Source organism: Siphateles boraxobius, unplaced genomic scaffold (assembly GCF_051911475.1).
Source record: "Siphateles boraxobius isolate OS27281-9 unplaced genomic scaffold, OSU_SipBor_1 68, whole genome shotgun sequence".
NCBI lineage: Eukaryota > Metazoa > Chordata > Actinopteri > Cypriniformes > Leuciscidae > Siphateles > Siphateles boraxobius.
The window spans coordinates 9,913,822-9,934,156 of NW_027509195.1; the positions used below are offsets into that span (position 1 = coordinate 9,913,822).

At 36.9% G+C, this 20,335-nt stretch overlaps 1 protein-coding gene across 25 annotated transcripts in view; it reads left to right on the forward strand.

The window, feature by feature from the left end:
• The window catches only part of eif4g3b (eukaryotic translation initiation factor 4 gamma, 3b), a 48,088-nt gene that overhangs the window by 9,402 nt on the left and 18,351 nt on the right, over positions 1-20,335 (forward strand). For 4 of the 25 annotated variants that reach the window (XM_077214599.1, XM_077214600.1, XM_077214593.1 and 1 more), the window contains exons 3-10: positions 1,703-1,870; positions 4,269-4,361; positions 4,705-4,737; positions 14,172-14,351; positions 15,722-15,836; positions 16,689-16,792; positions 17,014-17,139; positions 19,169-19,259. In XM_077214599.1, the coding sequence (XP_077070714.1) occupies positions 1,703-1,870; positions 4,269-4,361; positions 4,705-4,737; positions 14,172-14,351; positions 15,722-15,836; positions 16,689-16,792; positions 17,014-17,139; positions 19,169-19,259 (910 nt within the window). The remainder of the gene's footprint in view (positions 1-1,702; positions 1,871-4,268; positions 4,362-4,704; positions 4,738-14,171; positions 14,352-15,721; positions 15,837-16,688; positions 16,793-17,013; positions 17,140-19,168; positions 19,260-20,335) is intronic. The other 21 variants (XM_077214598.1, XM_077214602.1, XM_077214606.1 and 18 more) reach the window with 12 other exon arrangements.

The window sequence follows — 20,335 nt, forward strand, 5'->3', positions numbered from 1 at the left end:
CAATTCAGTACTTCACAGTTCACAGTCTTTGTAATATGTTTTAGCAATACATTTCTAACATTTATAATGTGTTTAGAATTTTTTTTTTAATTGCCTTTACAGGGACTTTAAATATGAATATTTTTCTTACACCAACTCATCGCTTTGCTTCATTAACCCCCGGAGCCGTGTGGAGTTCTTTAATGATGGATGGATGCACTTTTTTAAAGGGGAACTTGGCAACTATTTCAACTTAATAAAACCGTTTAGAAATCTTTTGGATGGTTAAATAACCTGTTCCGGTGAGAATGGTGACTTTCCCCGCTCCCCCAGCATTGCCAGGTGGAAAACCAACCTTGCAACATGGGGACTAAAGTCCCGGTAATTTGGAAATAGGAAGTCTCGTGAGAAGTGAGAACGAGCGAGAAACACAAACTGCTTTACGGCAATTAGACTTTAATACACATGCCTTATGATACTGTGTATGATGTATTAGCCACCTCAGTAGACATAGCTCCACATGATAAAGTTGTCCGGCTCCAATAATAACAAATGCACATGAGCAGCAGTTGAAAGGGGGAGGAGGGTGCCACAAGTGAGTTTTTTTACGACAGTGTTGTGAAATATACGCCCCACACCTGTAGGGGGAGCTCGTTGAGACAACAAAACAGTGAAAACAGCGACAACAGAAAACAGCGACAACAAAAGTGAAAATCAGCGAAGAAATGGCTAGAGTTGCCAAGTTCCCCTTTAAGCTTCCAAGCTTTATAATGGCAGTGAATTGCAACCAACAGTTTGAAGCTTAAAATATTGCATCCATCCTTCATAAAAGAACTCCACATTGCTTCGGGTGCTCAGGGTGTTTAGTAATATTTATCAATATTAACTCTGATTGTATTCGTCTGAAAGAAGAAAGTCATATACACCTAGAATGGCTTGAGGGTGAGTAAATCATGGGGTAATTTTCATTTTAAAGTGAACTACTCCTTTAATATACAGCAGAAAGACAATGCACTCATATTAATGGGAGAAAGTGCAGCGGGCAATATAGCGGAATAAGTCCCGCCTTCTAAAGAAAAGAGCCGATCGCTGATTGATAAAGTCATTGTGTCACTGCAGCTGCTGTAAGAGCTGTTCTGAAACGCGCGCTTAGGAATGCACATGCGCGTTAGCTGGTCCAGGCTGAAAAATAAACTAACTTTTTAAAATAAATTTTAATACTATTTTAACAAGAAACCACATTTATGTGAAAATTGTCAGATTTCATTGGTGATTTAAAATATGAAATTTAATCTATGTGAAAAGCTGTGGATAATTTGATGTTTCCCCAATCAAAGACATAGGAGCTGCACTTGCATAACTGAAATGATAGCCGAGAGATGACCACAGAGTGAAATTACTTCTCTTAAAGGACTTTGCGTTGCAATGCTGTTGAGGGTGAACTTTGACCTTCAGACTTCCTGGTCACAAAGCCTCATCAAATATGGGGTTTCAGGAGAGAATTAATCCTCTAAACTAGGTTTTTGGCCACTTCTGGTATTTTCAATCCAGCCAGTTCCAAAGCTCCTTTTCTTCTTCTTATTGAATATTGTTTTATTTGGTAACCTGTCATGTTACCGAAGTGAAATTAGTTTACGAAATGTCATTTCATGTTGACTTAAAAAACAGTGATGCTTGTTTTTACTGACTCTTCCGGGTTGACAATTTTATTTTGTTTTCTCAGGTACAGAGACCCCCATATACAGCACATGAAATCAACAAGGGACGCCCTAACCTAGCAGCCACACCGCCGGGTCACGCCTCCTCCCCTGGACTCTCTCAGGTATCAGTTTCAACGGTATCCACTGCGCATCTGTATGGTCACCCTAAAGGATGGGAGGCAGGAGTAGGGGTGAGTGCACCCACCTGAGTGTTTGTATGCTTGGTAGGGCTGGGGCTGGGCAATATATTGAATTATTTGTAATGTTAATAAAATATAAATAAAAGTAAGCAACATTCTGAATACCGCAAAGACTTTATTGCAGTTTTAATTTGACTTTAAAGGGAGAGTTCACTCAAAAATGAAAATTCATGTTGACTTTGATTCATCTTCGAAACAGAAGTGACTGTTTCTATTAAAAGTCCATTCCACCAAAACTGACACATCAAACATTTCATAAAGACATTGTAAAAAAAAAAAAAATTCATATGAGCTCTTGAGCTCTTTAATCCAAGTATTCTAAAGAGACATGATCGTTTTATATGATTTGAGCAATTACGTTTGAGTTTCTGTTTATCACATTTGATGTGCTCTATGTATTTGTGTTGATCAGTATTTATACATAAATGAAAGCCTAAATAAAATCTGTTCATCATATATCAAAATTGATGACAGAATTTTTGGTTATCTAACCCTCTAAGTCTAAATATTAGTGGGTGCTGCTTGTGTCCTGCAAATGTTTGCAAAACATTTTGAATCTAATTTGAATTATTTCAGGTGCCATTTGGTCAAATTGATGGGTCCTTTGGTTTAAAAAGTAACCACTATTTGAAGCAAATACATAAATATTGTGATAACGAATGCTGTTAAAAGGCTCTAATTACTGAGAAAAAAATCAATTTTAGCTGTTTTGCCCAGCCCTAATGCATGCCATCATTATTCAACACATCACTGTTTGGTTGTCTTTTTCTTACAAATACATTACACACAGATAAAAAAATCTTTAGAGGTCAGTAGGAAAGTATTTCAGATGATTGGATGCAGATATTGAAGATTACCTATGAAACGTGATATATCTCTGATTACCTTGGTTAATCATTTCTGATCTATAAAAACACTGATTCCTTAGACAGGACTTAAAGCCTAGTGTGTTTCCCTGGGTTAAGGCGGATTTGATCGCTTTTCTGCACTCAGTGAAAATCAGTTTGAGACCTGACTGCAGATAGAATTGTAAGTTTACATAATCTTTGGGAACCTGCTGTGCTGGCTGTCAAACAGAAAGCAGTGCGTCTTACTGCGATGATTAAATAAAGCTGGCGAACTAATAAGATGCTTGACATATAGTCATTGCTAGACTCCTCTCTCTGCTGTGAATGTTGGTCTATATTGTTGATACTTCATTGAGACCCAGCTTATCTGGGTATGCCGCTTGTTCTCTATCATAATTAGCCTGCGGGGAAGTTATTACCTGTTTTCATGGTGTAAGTATGCACATTACCGGTGTGTAGAGGTCCACCAAACTCGCGGCCTGTCACGCAAACACACACAGCCAACATTCACGCTGATGCCCGGTGAACTCTGCCACAGGAATAGAAAGTCTGTCAGGGTGACTCAGCAGTTCTCAAGCTTGTTATCTGTCTAAGACCAGCGCTCACATTCCCACTCCACTCCTGCACCGCACTGCCGGCACGACTGCCTATTAATAGGCTAAGAGTGCTCCAAAGGCTAAACCTTAATAACCTATCTACTCTTTCCTTGATAAAACACGTGCAAGTGAATCCAGAGGAAGAATCGGTGTGGTTTGTGGATGTTAGAGGTGAATAGAGGATTTTGGAGCCACATCTCGACTCCCTGTGGAGGTTTGTTGTGACGTGGCAGCACAGAGTCTGACACTTATAATTGAAGCTTATAACATCGACAGAGAGACGCTAAATATTGTCATGAAACAATCAATGAACCATCGAATACAGTAAAAATTGTTCTGGTTAAATTCTAGATTAAAGTTCTAGTTTCCTTCTAGTAAAAATATTTATAGATGTATTATTACAGATTTATCGTCATCATAACTGTTATTTCTGATTTATAAAATATTGGTGTAAAATAAGTGTTTTTTGACTTAAATTACTTTTGCATACATCTTATTTGCTGGACTGACTTTTAGTCTGCCCATGAGCAAGGTAGACTGACAGCAAAATAAATGTACACTAAGTTGATTCGAATGAAAGCCTCTAAAGCTCTGTTCTGCCATCCTGTATAGTTCAACATAGTCTGAACCCAGTCACACAAATGCTCTGTTTGCACCCACTCACATCTGCTCAGGACTACGCCTCTATATCTCTCTCTCTTTCTCTGCCTTGAAGGCAGCGTTGAGGAGATGGCAGATTTGTCAGTGTCAGCAGACCGCAGTGTTTGCAGCGGCAGGGAGTGGACACATTCACTCTGTCACCCACACTTACGCAGCACACGCTCACTCAGCTGTAGGGATTTTATTCCAGAGAAGGTAACACTCAAATCCATCCTAACTGCTGTTTCTCCTCCTCCGCTGGTGGTCGTTCCACCTCGACCTGTCCGGGACCCTGTGACTCTGCAGTCTCCGTACACACTGGGGCAGAATGCCGGCTCGACCCCTCTGGTCTACTCTTCGCCAAACCATCCAATGAACGCACAGCCTCAGAGCCGCCCGGTGAGTGTCGGTGACTTCAACATGATAATATTTAATCTTTTCAAATTAGACTTCTGTTGTACAAAAAAAATAAAAATTGTCAACACTGAAGAGTCAGAAATGCTTCCTTTCTGCTAAGTGCTATGCTGTTGTTTATAGTGTGGTTTTTGATGATCAGGTGGTGCTGTGTGTATATGTGGTACATATAACATGCCTTGCATCATTACTTCCTCTCTGGAAGTATGCTGCATATGCCATGCACAGCTTGTGGTTTATGTGTTTATGGGTGATCATTCTTACCTCTTGCTTATTTTTTTCTCTCTCATTCTCTCCCTCTGCCATGCCACTCTTTGCCTTCAATCAGTTTGCCACTGGGCCTCGTCCTACCCATCACCAGGTAATGTACGCATATGCATGGCCATCTTTCACACATCTCATAAGCTTTATTGTGTTTCTTAGAGGAAAGTAACACATTGATCCGGTTCGTTGCGATTATTTTCGCTAGATTGTTTACAGCTCCAGTACATTCAAGACTGAAAACTGGAAATTTGTTACCGGCCCTTTGACAATGGGGCCTTAGTAATGTCCGCTATGGCAGTGGTCACTGGGTCCCAACATTTTTGACTAGAAAGACAAAATTTGAAGGCCCTCCTATATACCCCTTGTAATAAAAGTGTTGTCTTTATTTTTAGTGCATTTTAATTAAGATTGTTAATTTAACTACAACAATCTAAATAATTTGTAAGGCCTGTAAGTTTAATAGCAAACAAACACTACAAAACGGAATTCAACATGCGCTCATTTAAAGTGACATTCACCCAAAAATAAAAATTGTCATTATTTACTCACCCTCACCCTTAAAGCTCTTCAAAATTGTGTTTCGTAATGGGAATGAATTTAAACAGGTTTGAAACAACATGAAGTTGATTAAATAATGACAAAATGTAACCTTTTGAGGTCACTGTCACATTAATGACCAACAATTAGTTGTAAACAATGATCCATCATCGTCATGCATTGTGACGCAGAATTTAAAACTTTGTCATTGATTCTGCCAAGTGATTTTTGGCAGTGTCTTGCAATCCAGTTAAGGCCTCATTATGCTTCTGCGTCAACTCCACGGCGTAGCTACGCCGTCACTCCTACGGCGTCGTGGCCGTTTTATGGTTCTGCGTCAGGTTGAGCTGCATCGCGCTGCATCTGACCAATCACAGCCCTTGTGGTCTGCGTCGCCTCGACGCGTAGTTACAATTTTTTGGAGGTGCACGTCGAGCTACGGCGGAGGGGTTCGCGGCGACGCAGAGGGCTCTGCGGGGGTACGCCGTCGATTCGACGCAGAAGCTTAAAACAGGCTTTAGTCAGACAGCAATTTGTCTGAGGCAGATAAAGCAGCAAGACAGATGCTGCAATCTATCGTAAGAAAGTCACACAGGTTAAAAACAACATGAGAATGAATAAATGATGGTGAACTACCTTTATACCATCAAATGGCAATAAACTTCGGTCTTGTAGTGTGCTTAGTGTATTAGAGGATGTGTTTACTATGAGCTTAGGCTGTAGATCAAACGAGTGTTTGTTCAGAAGTAATAGCCTGGTGTAGAGAGTACAGTATATCTAGTCTGTAGTAGTCCATTGTAAGCTTGACTAGATACATGATCTAATACATTCAAGGTTCACCCCCTCTGGCTCTTGGAGCAGTTCCGACACATACTGACAGAAACACACATTCAAAAATAAGCGTCTGGGAACACACTGTACAGCAACATATGCAGTTCAGAACGGTTTGTGTAATTTGTTGTACTTTGAAGATCACTGGAAAATATGAGATGTAGCCTATAATTGTGCCTGAAAATGTGACCGTTTAAAAATGATCAAAAGTTGACACAGTAATGACCTTTTAATTGACATCTGAACTTCAAGGCCATGTAAATATAAAGTTAAGGTCAGAATTTAAGGCTGAACAAGTGAACGTTCACTGTTTAATACATGGACCCCCTGTGTTTTTAAAAATAATAGTTCATCCAAAAATGAAAATTCATGTCATTCCAATCCTATATGCTTTCTTCCATGAAACAATTAAGGAGAAGTTTTGAAGTATGTTCGCTCTGCTTTCTTCAATAAAATATAGATGGCGACCAAAAGCTAAAAAAAAAGACAGAAGGAACATTAAGGCATCATTAGAGCAGTTAATACAACTTTTTTCACTGTAATCAAAGTCATGTGCTAGCTTGATGTCTGCTTGAAATATCTCCTTTAATATTTAATAGATGAAAGAATTATCTTTTTGTGTGATTTTTTTTCTTTTTTTTTCGTTTAAGTAATGCTAGCCTAAATATGAGTTACGAAACTACTTGAGAAATATTTCTATTGCTGTTTTTACTAGTATATATTTATTTTGGTAACACTTTATTTTTACAGTTTCCTTCTTTGTTACACGTTACATGTGGTCACCATAGTAATAATTATAAATTATGCATAATTACATGCAGTTAACACTAAACCAATAATTCTGCATTTATATTTTTAACACAATCATCATCATCTCACCTACAGTGAGCTTTGAACTTCTCAGTTTTTCAGTTCGTTGTGAGCGTCTGTGAGGGTTAGCGGATTTCAGGTCCTGTTTCTTGTGTGTTGCCACATAAAGATGATGTCACTTGGCTACCTAAAAAGCAGAGCATAGTGCCCTCTTGTTTTGTAAATGGCTTTCCCTGAAGGAAAGGCTCTTTGCATGCTCTGTACTGCAGATCTCTCCTTAAGTGTGTGTGTTGGTCTCTCTCGATCCCTCCATACCAATTAGTGCATTATCCCATGAGCTTCTTCTCTCTCTTTCCTGCTTCAATATTCAAGGGAGGATTCAGACCCATTCAGGTAATTTGCAGTCTTGAGGAAAACGCATGGCATGAGCTCCTCTGTTTCTCTCTCAACATCATCTTCCTGCTTCCCTGCCCAGCCAACTGCACTGCAGCTACCCACCCCAAAGACGGCAGAATCCTCCATTTCAGTTTACCCCTGTACATGTTGGTCTGATTGACTTTTTGAAAGTGCTTGCTGTATTTTTATTTTGTTAGGTATGCATGTAGAATGGTTTCTTTCTATATGCATTGATTGCTCCCTGTTGGAGCTGCTTGTCGACGGTGGTTCTCTTCTCTGCAGTGTTGTAATGATTTAGGAAACATTACTGCTAAAATGCAGACATTGAGACACTCTGTGTCTGTTATATGAGGATTTTCATGCTGTTTTTCAGTTGTTAGACATTGATTTCTAACCGCTTTAGTGACATGCTTATTGACCGAAGGATTTCTTTTATTGCACCAATGGTCTTGAAGACTAGTCAAAAAAGATGCTATTAAATTGTTTTAATTAAAACATGGTTGCACTCAAACAATAAAAACATTAAGAACAAATTGAATCAGCTTGTTGAGGATTGATCTGCTTGTACTGGAAGATCTGAACACCGGTGAACTGAATTATTTGCTCCGATAGCAGGTTAATTAGCAACATATACACAATTTAAAAAAAAAACCCCGTTTTTTAAGGAAGTCTCTTATGCACTCAATGGCTGCATTTATTTGATCAAAACAGTGAAACAAATAGTAATAGTAAAATAACTGTTTTAATATATTTAAAAATGTAATTTATTGCTTTGATGGCAAAGCTGAATTTTCAGCATCATTACTTCAGTCTTCAGTGTCACATGATCCTTCAGAAATTATTCTAATATGCTGATTTGGTGCTAAAGAAACATTTCTTTTTATTATCAATGCTGAAAACAGTTGTACTGGTTAAATTTGTGTACAGCATGATAATTGGATTCTTTGATGAATAGAAAGTTCAAAACAACAGTATTAATATCTTTTATTACTGACCACAGACTTTTGAATGGTAGTATACATTAAAACAGCAAATGTGTTTTCATAATGCAGTGGTTCCAAAATCCTGGTACTGGGTAAACCCCCAGAACTACGCAGTATATCGCTATGTCTACACTAATCCGAAATATTTGAAAATGCATCCGTTTCTCTAGGTTTTGGCCTTGTGTCCACACTGAGAAGGCATTTTTGTCCTGCGAAAACAGAGCTTTTTGAAGATGCTCTCCCAAGTAAATACATTTGAAAACACAGTTTTTGTGTTATGGTGTGGAGCTGTGGACTGTGAAAACTGAGGTGTTTAAAAAAACTGATGTATGTTTAAACAATGTGACAAATTGTTCAGGTATGTTTATACCGGCATGTGCTGTCACAGTTTGCTAAATATGTTACTTAGTTTAATCTTTATATTACATTCCTACAAACATAAAATTTGTTCGCAATTGCTGTGCTGTGGCAAAACATTAGGGCACTTGGGTTTTAGACCACACGTGGAGTGACGATTGAGTGCAAGCTGAACACACCAGTAAGTGGTGAGAGATTTTGCTAACAAAGTGATTGATTGTGCCATAGACCGCCGTGAGAACTTTATTATTTCTGGTCTCTCGATATCATTTCAGTGAGCTTTTATTACATTTTATGAATACGCTGTAAAACTATTTAACTACTTCTGACGTTTCAATGTGGACAAGTAACGTTTGGAAAATCCTTGAAAACAATAGTGTGTATGGAAAGAGTTTTGAAACAACAACATTTTTAAATGTATCCGAATAAGTTTAGACGTTGGCTGTATCCGAAAACTTCGGCAGCTGACTTGTTGACTTCTGAGGCAGCGTAACAGTTTAATAAAATACAGCGAGCTTTGGTGAGGACTAAACAAATATTTAATTACTACAATAGTAATTTCTGGCTAGAAATGACATCAGAAGTGTAAAATGTTGGTCAAAATCGACATTTGCACACAAACTGACCAGCAACCGCAACTAGACCGCATATTTTTTTTCTAATTAGACGCCATCTTTTTTTTCTAGCTCAACTGTCACCGAATGGAATGCACAGAATTGTGGATATCAAAGGCAGTGAAAGGATATCTATGCTGCCTTCAGAATCAATCAGATGAAGGTATCTCAGGAGACAGGAATTGAAGCTAATGCCTTGATGCCTTCCTACCTTGGAATGCAAGGCAGCATTTTTAAGTTTTCGGATGCAGCTGCATCCTAAATGTCTCCCTAATTAAGCACTCCTGATAACACACCCATCAGCTCATCAGTAAAGAGTCCAAGATCTCAAATAAGTGTGTTAGATAAGAGAGGGTCCTGGAAAGTTTTGGCGTTACTCCTGGACCAGGACTAAGAACCACTGTCATATTCAAGTCGATGCATTTTATGTTGATTTTCCTTTTTCTTTTAATTGTTTATGTTTAAAATTTGACAATTTTGGTTTAGTTTGGTCAGTTGCTTTTTGGTAATTTTGCACATTGTCATAAAGTGAATGTAATTTTTACCGAATGACAAAAACAAAATAAAATGGCACTAAAAAATATAGAGAAAAAAAGCACCTGCTGTCAGATCACCAGTGCGGAAGAAGCAATAAATCCTTTAACATTGCCAAGTATCTCCACGAATCAATGAATCAATGTCAAAAACTATGAGTACTTAATTTGTCAATGGGAAAGAGGACGCTCACTGTCTTCATGTTCTCCAGTACATGTGAAACCTTACAGTAGTTCTACTTTTGACTTATGGCTCTGTAGAGCCTGAAGTTGACGCTTTAGTGTTAGTTTTGTATTATTTTTGAACCATAAACTGTTGTTAAGGCCCGTTCACACCAAGCACGATAACTATAAAGATAACGATAAAGATAACTATATATGCGTCCACCAACAACCGATAACGGTCTTTTTATTCTAAGCACGCGCGCGCCCGCGCTGCGGTTTCAAAGTAGCGAAAATGGATGACCTGATGTTGCTTTACGTTACAAAAAAATGTCAAAAGAAAAACAGGCGCTTTTGGGTACACGATATCCTTAAAAGATGAGAGGAGTTGGGAGAATCCATCAGTCTGATTAGAGAGTTGTCGTCTTTTGAAGATAAATTGTAGGCCTGTCAATGTTTTATCGTTTGACAGCAGGAAAAAAATCATTCTGAAAGTGATCCTACTTTATTCTTTAAATAAAGAATATTCTATAAAGAATATTGCTATTCTTTAATATGGAGAACGATTTTTAGAATTATATCTTTATCGTTATCTTTATAGTTATCGTGCTTGGTGTGAACGGGCCTTTTACACTCATGACCAAATAACCAAAGTTTCATTAACCATATTCTACCAATAAAGGAATAAATTCTAAAGTAATTCAGTGATGTCGTGAAAGAGTATAACATTAAGGCATTGTTGTTGTTGTCTAAAACTGGATCGTATCATTTGATTAAAATAGATTTCAGTCTTCTCATTAAAAGCATCATTGTATGATGTATGTTTAAATGATATAACAGTCAGCCTGGCTGAAGAAGATCTGCTCCACTTGTCCTTACAATCTATGTTTAAAAAAATAAGCCGCTTAGCAGAGTGATATTAAAATAATCTCTTGGCTTGTAATGTTAACTTAGTAATGTGGTGGCATCGAGACTGTCAGAATAAAATGGAAAGACCACAATGCCCAGGATTGCAGAATTACTATGTTAAAAGTAGTTTTAGGCCAGGGAATGAAATTTGGTTAAAAAAAAAAATGTTCAAACTTATAAAAGGTCTTAAATTATGGCCTGGTTTCGTCATTTTTACAATCCTTTCACTGACAGAAAGGAAAATGTTAATATTCTTTGTCAATGGTTGTGCTTTATATCAGATTTTTTCAGTTAATGCCTGAAAGAGAAATATATTACTTTCACATTCAGTAACAGAGTTTTGACATGGAGAAATTCAGGTTTAATTCAATGTAAATGTTGATGGATATTGTTAAAGGACAAATGAAGTATTTTAGTCAAAATTGTCTAGATATAATTTTATTCATGTCAACTTAAGAAAGAACAAATGTTATCACTTATAAAAATACTATAATTTGAATTGAATGAAACAAGCCATTTTTAAAAATAATTTAGGATTTTAGATTTGCATTTTCACTTTCATTTTTTTTTCTTTGAATAGACTATATATGTATATTTGTATTTGACATTTTTCTGTTTATCTATCATCTTGGATGGAAATATCTCATTGAGCTTGTCACAGTGCGTTATGGAATTGCCTTCTCTTTAAAACATGTGATATTTGGCCAAAAGAAGGTATCCTAAAAGGCATAATCATGATCATGCATGATGGCAATCATGATGCTGATGTTTGCAACAGCATTTGCATTGAAAGTGTTCATCAATGATGCCTTAAAATGCTGCCTCTGTTGGTTTTGGGACAGAGCTGCTGGTTCCTAATCATCGGTGCCAGTTAGAGTAATACTAAATCTGCAGATAGTACAACTACTGTGTTCAAATAGCAATATGCTGACTGTCATTAAAGGGTTAGTTCACCCAAAAATGAAAATTATGTCATTAATGACTCACCCTCATGTCGTTCCAAGCCCGTAAGACCTCCGTTCATCTTCGGAACACAGTTTAAGATATTTTAGATTCAGTCCGAGAGCTTTTTGTCCCTCCATTGAAAATATATGTGCTGTATACTGTCCTTGTCCAGAAAGGCAATAAAGACATCATCAAAGTAGTCCATGTGACCTCAGTGGGTTAGTTAGAATTTTTTGAAGCATCGAAAATACATTTTGTTCCAAAAATAACAGAAACGACGACTTTATTCAGCATTGTATTCTCTTCCAGTTCTGTTGTCAATCCGCGTTCATGAGTCCGCTGACGTAAGACGAACTGACGTGTTATCTGGTGCGCCCGAGCTTCGTTTACAGTCTGAGGGAGACGCACGCTGTAAACAAAACAATCTTTGCAAACATGTCTAAGGATTTTGACACAGGGGAAGACTTGCATTTTTTTTTAACCAGACATATTTATTTGAACCCGTCCCGAATACACGGACGCACCAGATACACCTCAGCAGCGTCTTACGTCAGCAGCGTCACTGGCCTTGTGAACGCGGATTGACAACAGAACCGGAAGAGAATACAATGCTGAATAAAGTCATCGTTTTTGTTATTTTTGGAACAAAATGTATTTTCGATGCTTCAAAAAATTCTAACTAACCTCCTGAAGTCACGTGGACTACTTTGATGATGTCTTTATTGCCTTTCTGGACAAGGACAGTATACCGTACATAGATTTTCAATGGAGGGACAGAAAACTCTCGGACTAAATCTAAAATATCTTAAACTGTGTTCCGAAGATGAACGGAGGTCTTACGGGCTTGGAACGACATGAGGGTGAGTCATTAATGACATAATTTTCATTTTTGGGTGTACTAAGCCTTTAAGGAAACTCTGCTGTATTGGCCACACCCACAGTGTCGAATTGCTGTGTACTTTTGGTTTACTTTCAACATCAGAGAGCTCAAAACTGTTTTCAACAATTTGACTGCAAATATATTATGGTCTGATGGTTGTTGTTATTAAACCAGATTGTATTACGAATTTTTTTTTTTTTTTAAAGAAGTCTCCATTTTCATCAAAGCTGCATGTATACAGTAAAATATTATTTATTATATTATTATTATTACTTTTATCATTTTAATATATTATAAAATGTAATTTATTTCTGTGCTGCAAAGCTGAATTTTCAGCATCATTACTCCAGTCTTCAGGTTCACACGATCCTTCAGAAATCATTCTAATATTCTGATTTGGTGCTCAAGTAATATTTCTTATTATTATCACTGTTGAAAACAGTTGCGCTGCTTGATTGTTTTTGAAATATGAATTCTTTGATGAACAGAAAATTCAAAAGAACAGCATTTATTCACAAAAGAAATCGTTACAGTCACATATGATCAATTAAATGTGTCCTTGCTGAATAAAAGTATTGATTTCTTACTTAACATCTTGCTGACACCGGGCTTTTGAAAGGTGTTTTTTAATCAGAAATATCTAAAACGTGTTAAACTTACACTTATTGTACAAAGTGCAACCAAACTGCATTTGCATAACTAAGCGCACCGAATAGGCGTCAAGACACCTTTAATTAAATAGCGCTTTATACAATACAGATTGTTTCAAAGCAGCTTTACAGTGATTACAAGAAAATGATGCATTTCGGCTGTTGTTCAGCTGAAGTTAGTTCCGTTGCAAAGATCATCAATTATTAAATTAGTTCCTTTCATCTATAAAGCAGTCCTGCAAAAAATGATGTCATCATCCAGCTCAGTTCAGTTCTTATACAACAGCGTCAGTACAGTCAGATCAATATTTCAAAGCATTAGACAAAAAAAATTAGACAATATTTTTGTTGAATATTAAGTGTGGAGTGACACCAGTATTTAGCCGCAGTGTGTACGTGGCCCTTATGACCTTTTGACACATTTATGCAACATTTAGTACACTGAGGAACTGGGAAACTTGTTGTCAGTTTGGATGAAAATTGATGATTCACTGTTGATGTTTGGCATTTGTACATACATAGTCACAAGTGTGAGATTCTTTGGTCAACACGTCTATTTGAGGAATTTATTAATAGAAAGTTTTGTTTGGAGTTGAAAAGAAAAAGCAAAAAAACTCTACTGTGATTCATACCTACATGATCTATTATGAAGCCATTGTAACAACTATATCATCAGATAGTATACATAGTATATACACACATACATATATATATATATATATATATACCCCTATATTGCGTTTTACTTAGGATGATGTGTTTTGTCTTTGTTTCTTGCATGCGTTTACATAAATAGTTGTACAAATATGTTTACTTATTCAGCGGACTTCATCAGATGCCATCTTAGATGTTCTAACGTTACACGTATCAGTTTGCCAAAGGTGAGCCACATAACTGATCTCTCCTGTCTATCTCTCCTCACAGTTTTTCCAGAGGACGCAGATGCAAACGGCCCGGCCCACCATTCCAAGCAATAACCCTTCCATTCGGCCCACATCTCAGACCCCCACGGCAGCGGTCTATCCCCCCAATCAACACATCATGATGACCATGGCTCCCATGTCTTTCCATTCCCCTCAGACAGCGCAATACTACATCCCTCAGGTCAGACAGCACAAGAATGCAGACAGGAATCACATTACACTTACTATATCTGGACCATGTGTTTACATCAGGTTATTTTAATGTGTTAGACTTTGTTTGTTGTGTTGTTTATTTAAAAATTAGATTACAGATTATCAGTTTGTCTCAGGTTGATATTAGGGATGTACTGTATATCAAGATATCGCGATAGAAAAATGCGACAATGTATATCGTTGATGTAAACAATATGATTCACGATATAGTTTTATTCAAGGCTCAGCTTACTATATTTATATTGTATAATTTACCCAAAAATGTTTATTCAGCCATCATGTACTCACCCTCATGTCTTTTCAAACCTGTACGTTTTTGTTCAACTTCCAAACACTACTGAAGATATTTTTTATGAAACCTGAGAGATTTCTGTGTCTCCATTTAAAGTCCATTCCTCTAAAACTTAAAAGATCCAAAAAATAAGGCTTTGTAAAAAACAATCGAGTGGTCTAATCCAAATCCAAGTCTTCTTAAGAGACACGATGGCTTTATATGATTAACTTACTACATTAAATTACTATATATATTGTTGAATATAATGAATGATAATGCAATGGGAGAATATTAATAATAACAATATATAATAATAATAAAATAATAGTGTATCGTTACACCCCTAGTTATCAGTCATCATGAAAGTATATATGACAGATCATACAATCATGTCAACTGGGCCAGATTTTGTGTTGATATATCAAAGCAATCAAAAGTTATGGCAGTTGGAGCAATGGAAGCCTTTTTATCAAAATTCCGAAAACCTTTAGTCTCCAAACAAGTGATCTGCATTTCACTGAACATTAGAACCACTTGCATGTCTAAACACCACAACGCATACAAATATTTATAATTACATAGAATAAGTAACAAGCTATAAGATCCTGGTTGATGAGTGATGATCTTCCAGTGATGTTTCAGCTGTGCACTCCTATTCTATGGTGCATAATAAATCAAGACCTGTCTGTTGGAAAACACTGCGTCATGATCTCTGAAGTCCTATAGCTCTAGCCAAGCAGCATGTCATGTGACTCCGTGAGGATTTTCTCAAGATCAGTGCTTCATTTTATGTTGTGTGTGGCCTGATTTACTAAGGTTTACTAATGTTTTGCAAAGTTAAAAAGCAGAAAGTCTGTATACATGCACATTCGGCGGCAACTTTTTACTGTTTTATGTCATCAAATTGCGATTGGTTCATAAGATCGGCCAAATGTAGTGACTAACAATCGAGTCAGGGAATGTGATTATCGGCCCGATCCATCGGAGCATCCCTAGTTGATGTCTTGTTTGCAGGTATACATGTTGAATTTTCACTAATTTGTTTGTCATGTGTGATTCTACAGTACCGTCACAGTGCTCCTCAGTATGTAGGGCCTCCTCAACAATACTCAGTCCAGCCCACTGGACCCAGTACCTTCTATGCTGGACCCAGTCCAGGGGACTTCCCTGCACCCTATGGTGAGTTTCCCTCTCTGACTGTCAGCGCACAAATAACTGTGGATCGCTGTTGACTTTCTCATGCAGTCTGCTGACTTGCATGGATTTGCTGTCTACTGTTTTAATCTTGTAAGTGTGCATTTTTAGAATAAAAACAAAATTTTTAGATGAATCATTGTTATGTGATGGTTTGTCATTCATTTAGTTTTGGTTCATTAGTTCAGTTGCAAAACAATTTATGTAGCTGACAAATTTTCAGAAAATTACAAAAATGTGACATTTGCTTGTTAGCCGTTTTAATACGAAAAATTGCTTGTCAATATTGTACACTTCTATTTTGTTTACTCTAGGGCTGCAACAACTAATTGATAGTGACAAAAGAGTCAACAATAATTTCATTATCGAATTTCAAACATTTTAGGATTTTATACATTTTTATAAAAAATTATATACTTGTTAGAAAGATTTTATGAATATTATTATATAGTAGTTTTTATATTAATTATATATTTTTATTTTTTGCGCAAAATGCGTAACATTGCCTACACATACATATTTTATTCATAGCCTTCAATTGGCCTATTGTTTGGAGGAGAGAATTGGGCAGGATTTCATTATCTGTTTTTTTTATATACAGTTAAATAATTGGTATAAAAAGTTAAGTTTTTATATTTTAAATATTTTTTGCAGTATATTCAGAAAATAAAATGTGTCTTTTTTAATGCCATTAATCGATTTAAGAAGTATTCGATTAATCGATTAAAGAAGTAATCAACAGAATCATTTAGTTTGCAGACATAGTTTAGTTGCATCAAATCTGGTCTGAACGATTCTTTAATATGGAACTTATTGTCTTGTGCGGTTTGTGTGCAGCAGGACCTCCCTACTATCCTGGGCAGCCCATGTACACACCATCTCCACCCATCATAGTGCCTACACCACAACAACCTCCACCTACTAAAAGGGAAAAGAAAACAGTGAGTGTACATGAACTGTTTGTTCTGCGTCATCTTTATAGCAGTATGTAAACTGGAATGTCCCCATAATGCTTTGAGGACATTTGTATTGAAAAACTTCATAGGTTCAAGTTTATTTCATAGATAATTATTCAGGCTTGAGTAATTGCAAACAGGAATTAGATTGTACATGATGCTTCTGATTCTTTATCAGTTCATTTTGTGTAAAAATTTTCTCTAAGATCCGCATCCGAGACCCCAACCAGGGTGGCAAGGATGTCACAGATGAAATATTATCAGGGGTGGGTGGGAGTCAGAACCCAACCCCACCTGTGGGACGACCCTCCTCCGCTCCTACACCTCCACAGGTAAGACAGCCAATCACATCAAATCAAACACCAAAATCCCTATGTACACATACAGATGAAGTCTGATGTTGTCCCATTTCTAATCTCTGCACCTTTGGGGTGGGCTCTTTTGACTTGGGCCAGTAAGCAAACACCCAGAAAACCCTAGTAACTGCATAGAAACATGCAAAAATCAAGTCAGAACACCATAGCAACCCCACATATTGACTTTGTAGCAACACTGCCAGAGTTTCAGGAGTTTATCTTGTTATCTAAAGCCACAGCTTATGTCCTTAGGTCAGCTCCTTTGCTGTGGGGCTTATTACTTTACAATTTGATCTTTTACCCACAACCCACCAATTTTACGCACTTTTAATGAAGAACTCTGCATGTAGCCTTGAAATATTAGCTGCTTTTCCACCATCGGGCTGAACGGTTCTAAGAACGATAACGAACGGTTCCATTTATATTGCCACTTGAGCTTGGTTCGGCATGGCACAATAACAAACCGTTCTCTGCCCAGGATCCTCAGAGGTCGTGTTGGTAGAGTGCGTGTAGTGACGTCGCCAATCAGGATTGGTCACTTCTTGTCTGTTGCCTGGCTGCTAGTTTCTCTTTATCTGGCCAAGCACGCTATTTGAGCGAAGTTAACACAAGTTAATTATAAAATTAAAAAGAAATATCTGATCATCCTCCATGATCAGTATTTACATCTCATGTCAACTCTAAACTCTTGCGTTACGCATTTGTATGTCCAAAGAGCTCCGTTATCAGCCCCGCAGTGGAAAATGAAACCATATCCGTACTGGCTGCTCTGGATCGGCACGGAATGGAACGGTTAAGCTATGAGAATGGTTTGGCCCGACAATGGAAAAATGGAAATTGTTTTTCCTGTAGAAGTAATTGTGTAAGTCTATAAATGTTATTTAGAAGTTTCAAAAATGTTTCAATATTGCATATTGTCACGTGTTGTAGTTTTGCCTCATGATTGTTTGTGCCATCCTGATCCCTGTGTGTTCCCTTTACAGTGGCTTCTCATCTACTCACTCTAGTAGAATATCCCCAATCCTCAGTGTGCATTATCTAAAACAGGGCTTTTCACACAGAATGCATGTAAATGGAGTTATTTACATTTTAAAATAGAAAACAGATATTATTAATATATTGTAATAATAATTCATAATATAAAAGTTTTTACCAGATTGATTTTTGATCAAATAAATGCAGCCTTGGGTGGCATAAGAGACTTCTATCAAAAAATTAAAAAATTCTACTGAATCCTGACTTATTAATAGTAGTGTATGTTCAAGAACAATTTTTATTTGGGTTGTGTATTTATAGGGAGTTTTTTCTTATTATTGTCACCTTGAGCTTGCTCATTATTTGCATTGTTATATTTATTATGCAAATCCCTATACAAATACATTTCATTTGTAAATGTCTCTCTTTTGTTCTAACAGTGATTATAAGTAAAGAAAAATATGGTGTTAATTTAATACATAAGTAAATAGTTTATGAATAATAACCAGTCATTTCTTTTGGCTGTATTAAAAGTAAAATATTAAAAATTAAATCTAAAATAGTTACTTTTAATTTCAGAAACAACTTATTGTTGGTTTTATAATGTTACACATTTCACACGTGGTATAAATGAGTCTGAATACAAGAAAATCTATTTCCTTTTATAGTCACCAAGACAAATTCCTTGTGTCTGATTCTAAATATTTTAGGATCATATTTTGGCGGTGGGGGGTATAAAATGGTTTAAAAACCCTGTTCTAAGGCACAATGTAGATGGAGCACTCACTATGTTTTGACTCTTCCTCTGTCTTCTCTCCCTGAACATTAATAGTGTTCGTCTCTCCTCTCTTTCCCCTTTTCCCCATGTTTCGTCCATTTCTGCCCCTCCTTCTCTCCTCTCCATTCTCTATGTTTCTGTTTTTCCTGCTCTGTCTGTGTGCTGCATATGTGCGTGTGCCTTGTGTCTCTCTGTTGCTAGTTTTTATGTCTGTACCCTCATTATCCTCACATTTTCTACCTCAAATCCCAGCAGCTGAACAGCCAGGTAGCAGATCACGGGCACGTAATGTATAATATGGACAGAGCCCAGATCCTTCCTGCACCCATCAACTTGAAAGCAGGTCAGAAATTGCCCCCTTCTCCCCGCAGGTTCAGAGCAGTGGTCCTTAACTGGTGGGTCTTGACCCAACAATGCGTCACAGGTCTAAGAGACCTGACATCAGGGAAAAAACAATCCTAAATGTAAATAACAAAATGCACCTACCCACATAAAATCTTGCCTTAAGACAAAATAAGCCAAATAAATAGGATTCTCAGCTTTTAGGACGAAGAGACAATACATCACATCTTTTATTGTTGATGTCAAAGGCTGTATTGTATCTATATTGTATTTTTTCATCCATTCATCCATCACTAGAAGTTCACCAAATTAGGCTGATACCAGCCTGGACAGGTTTTCAATCTGTCATGGCCTATTGTTTTTAAAACCATGAACAAAACAATGAAACCTACAGTTTTTGTATTTGATTTCCAATGTAAAATGTGGGCCCTGAAACAAAACCAGTTGAGAACCACTGCTCTGTTTTTCCCCCCATTATCTTAATTTTACAGTGCCAACAAAATCACTGCAATTACATTGTATGTTATTTATGTATGTTATGTATCTACTATTCGTTTTTAATTATTTAACTAAAACATAAAAATAGCTAAAGATCACCACTTTCATGATGTTGCTTAATTTTGTTGCCAACAAAATCACTGCAAATACTATGCAAATGTTTAAAGGGGTAATTTAGACCTGTGGCATTATATTTAGATCTATAGCATTATATTTAGATTGTGGCATGAAAGATTGCATTGATGAGCATTGTAGCCGATCACAGACATGATGAGCACATGAATGCTGTGATCTCATCATTGAAACTAGATTTCTGCACACTAAGGAATCCTTTCATCATAACTAACAGTGCAAACACGATGCAAATAAGAGATTCGTTGATTATAACCAAAGACTATAGATAAAAGGGACTTTGTTAAAATAGGAGTTTTGGCGAAAGTCCAGAACTCAGTCACTGATAAACTTGTGCTGTTCTTTGATCGCTTTCTATATATAATTTAATGAGTTTAAATAAAAACAGAACATTTTCATCCTACTAAGAGAAACAATGTGAAGTTGACCGTTTAGTCACTGGTTTGA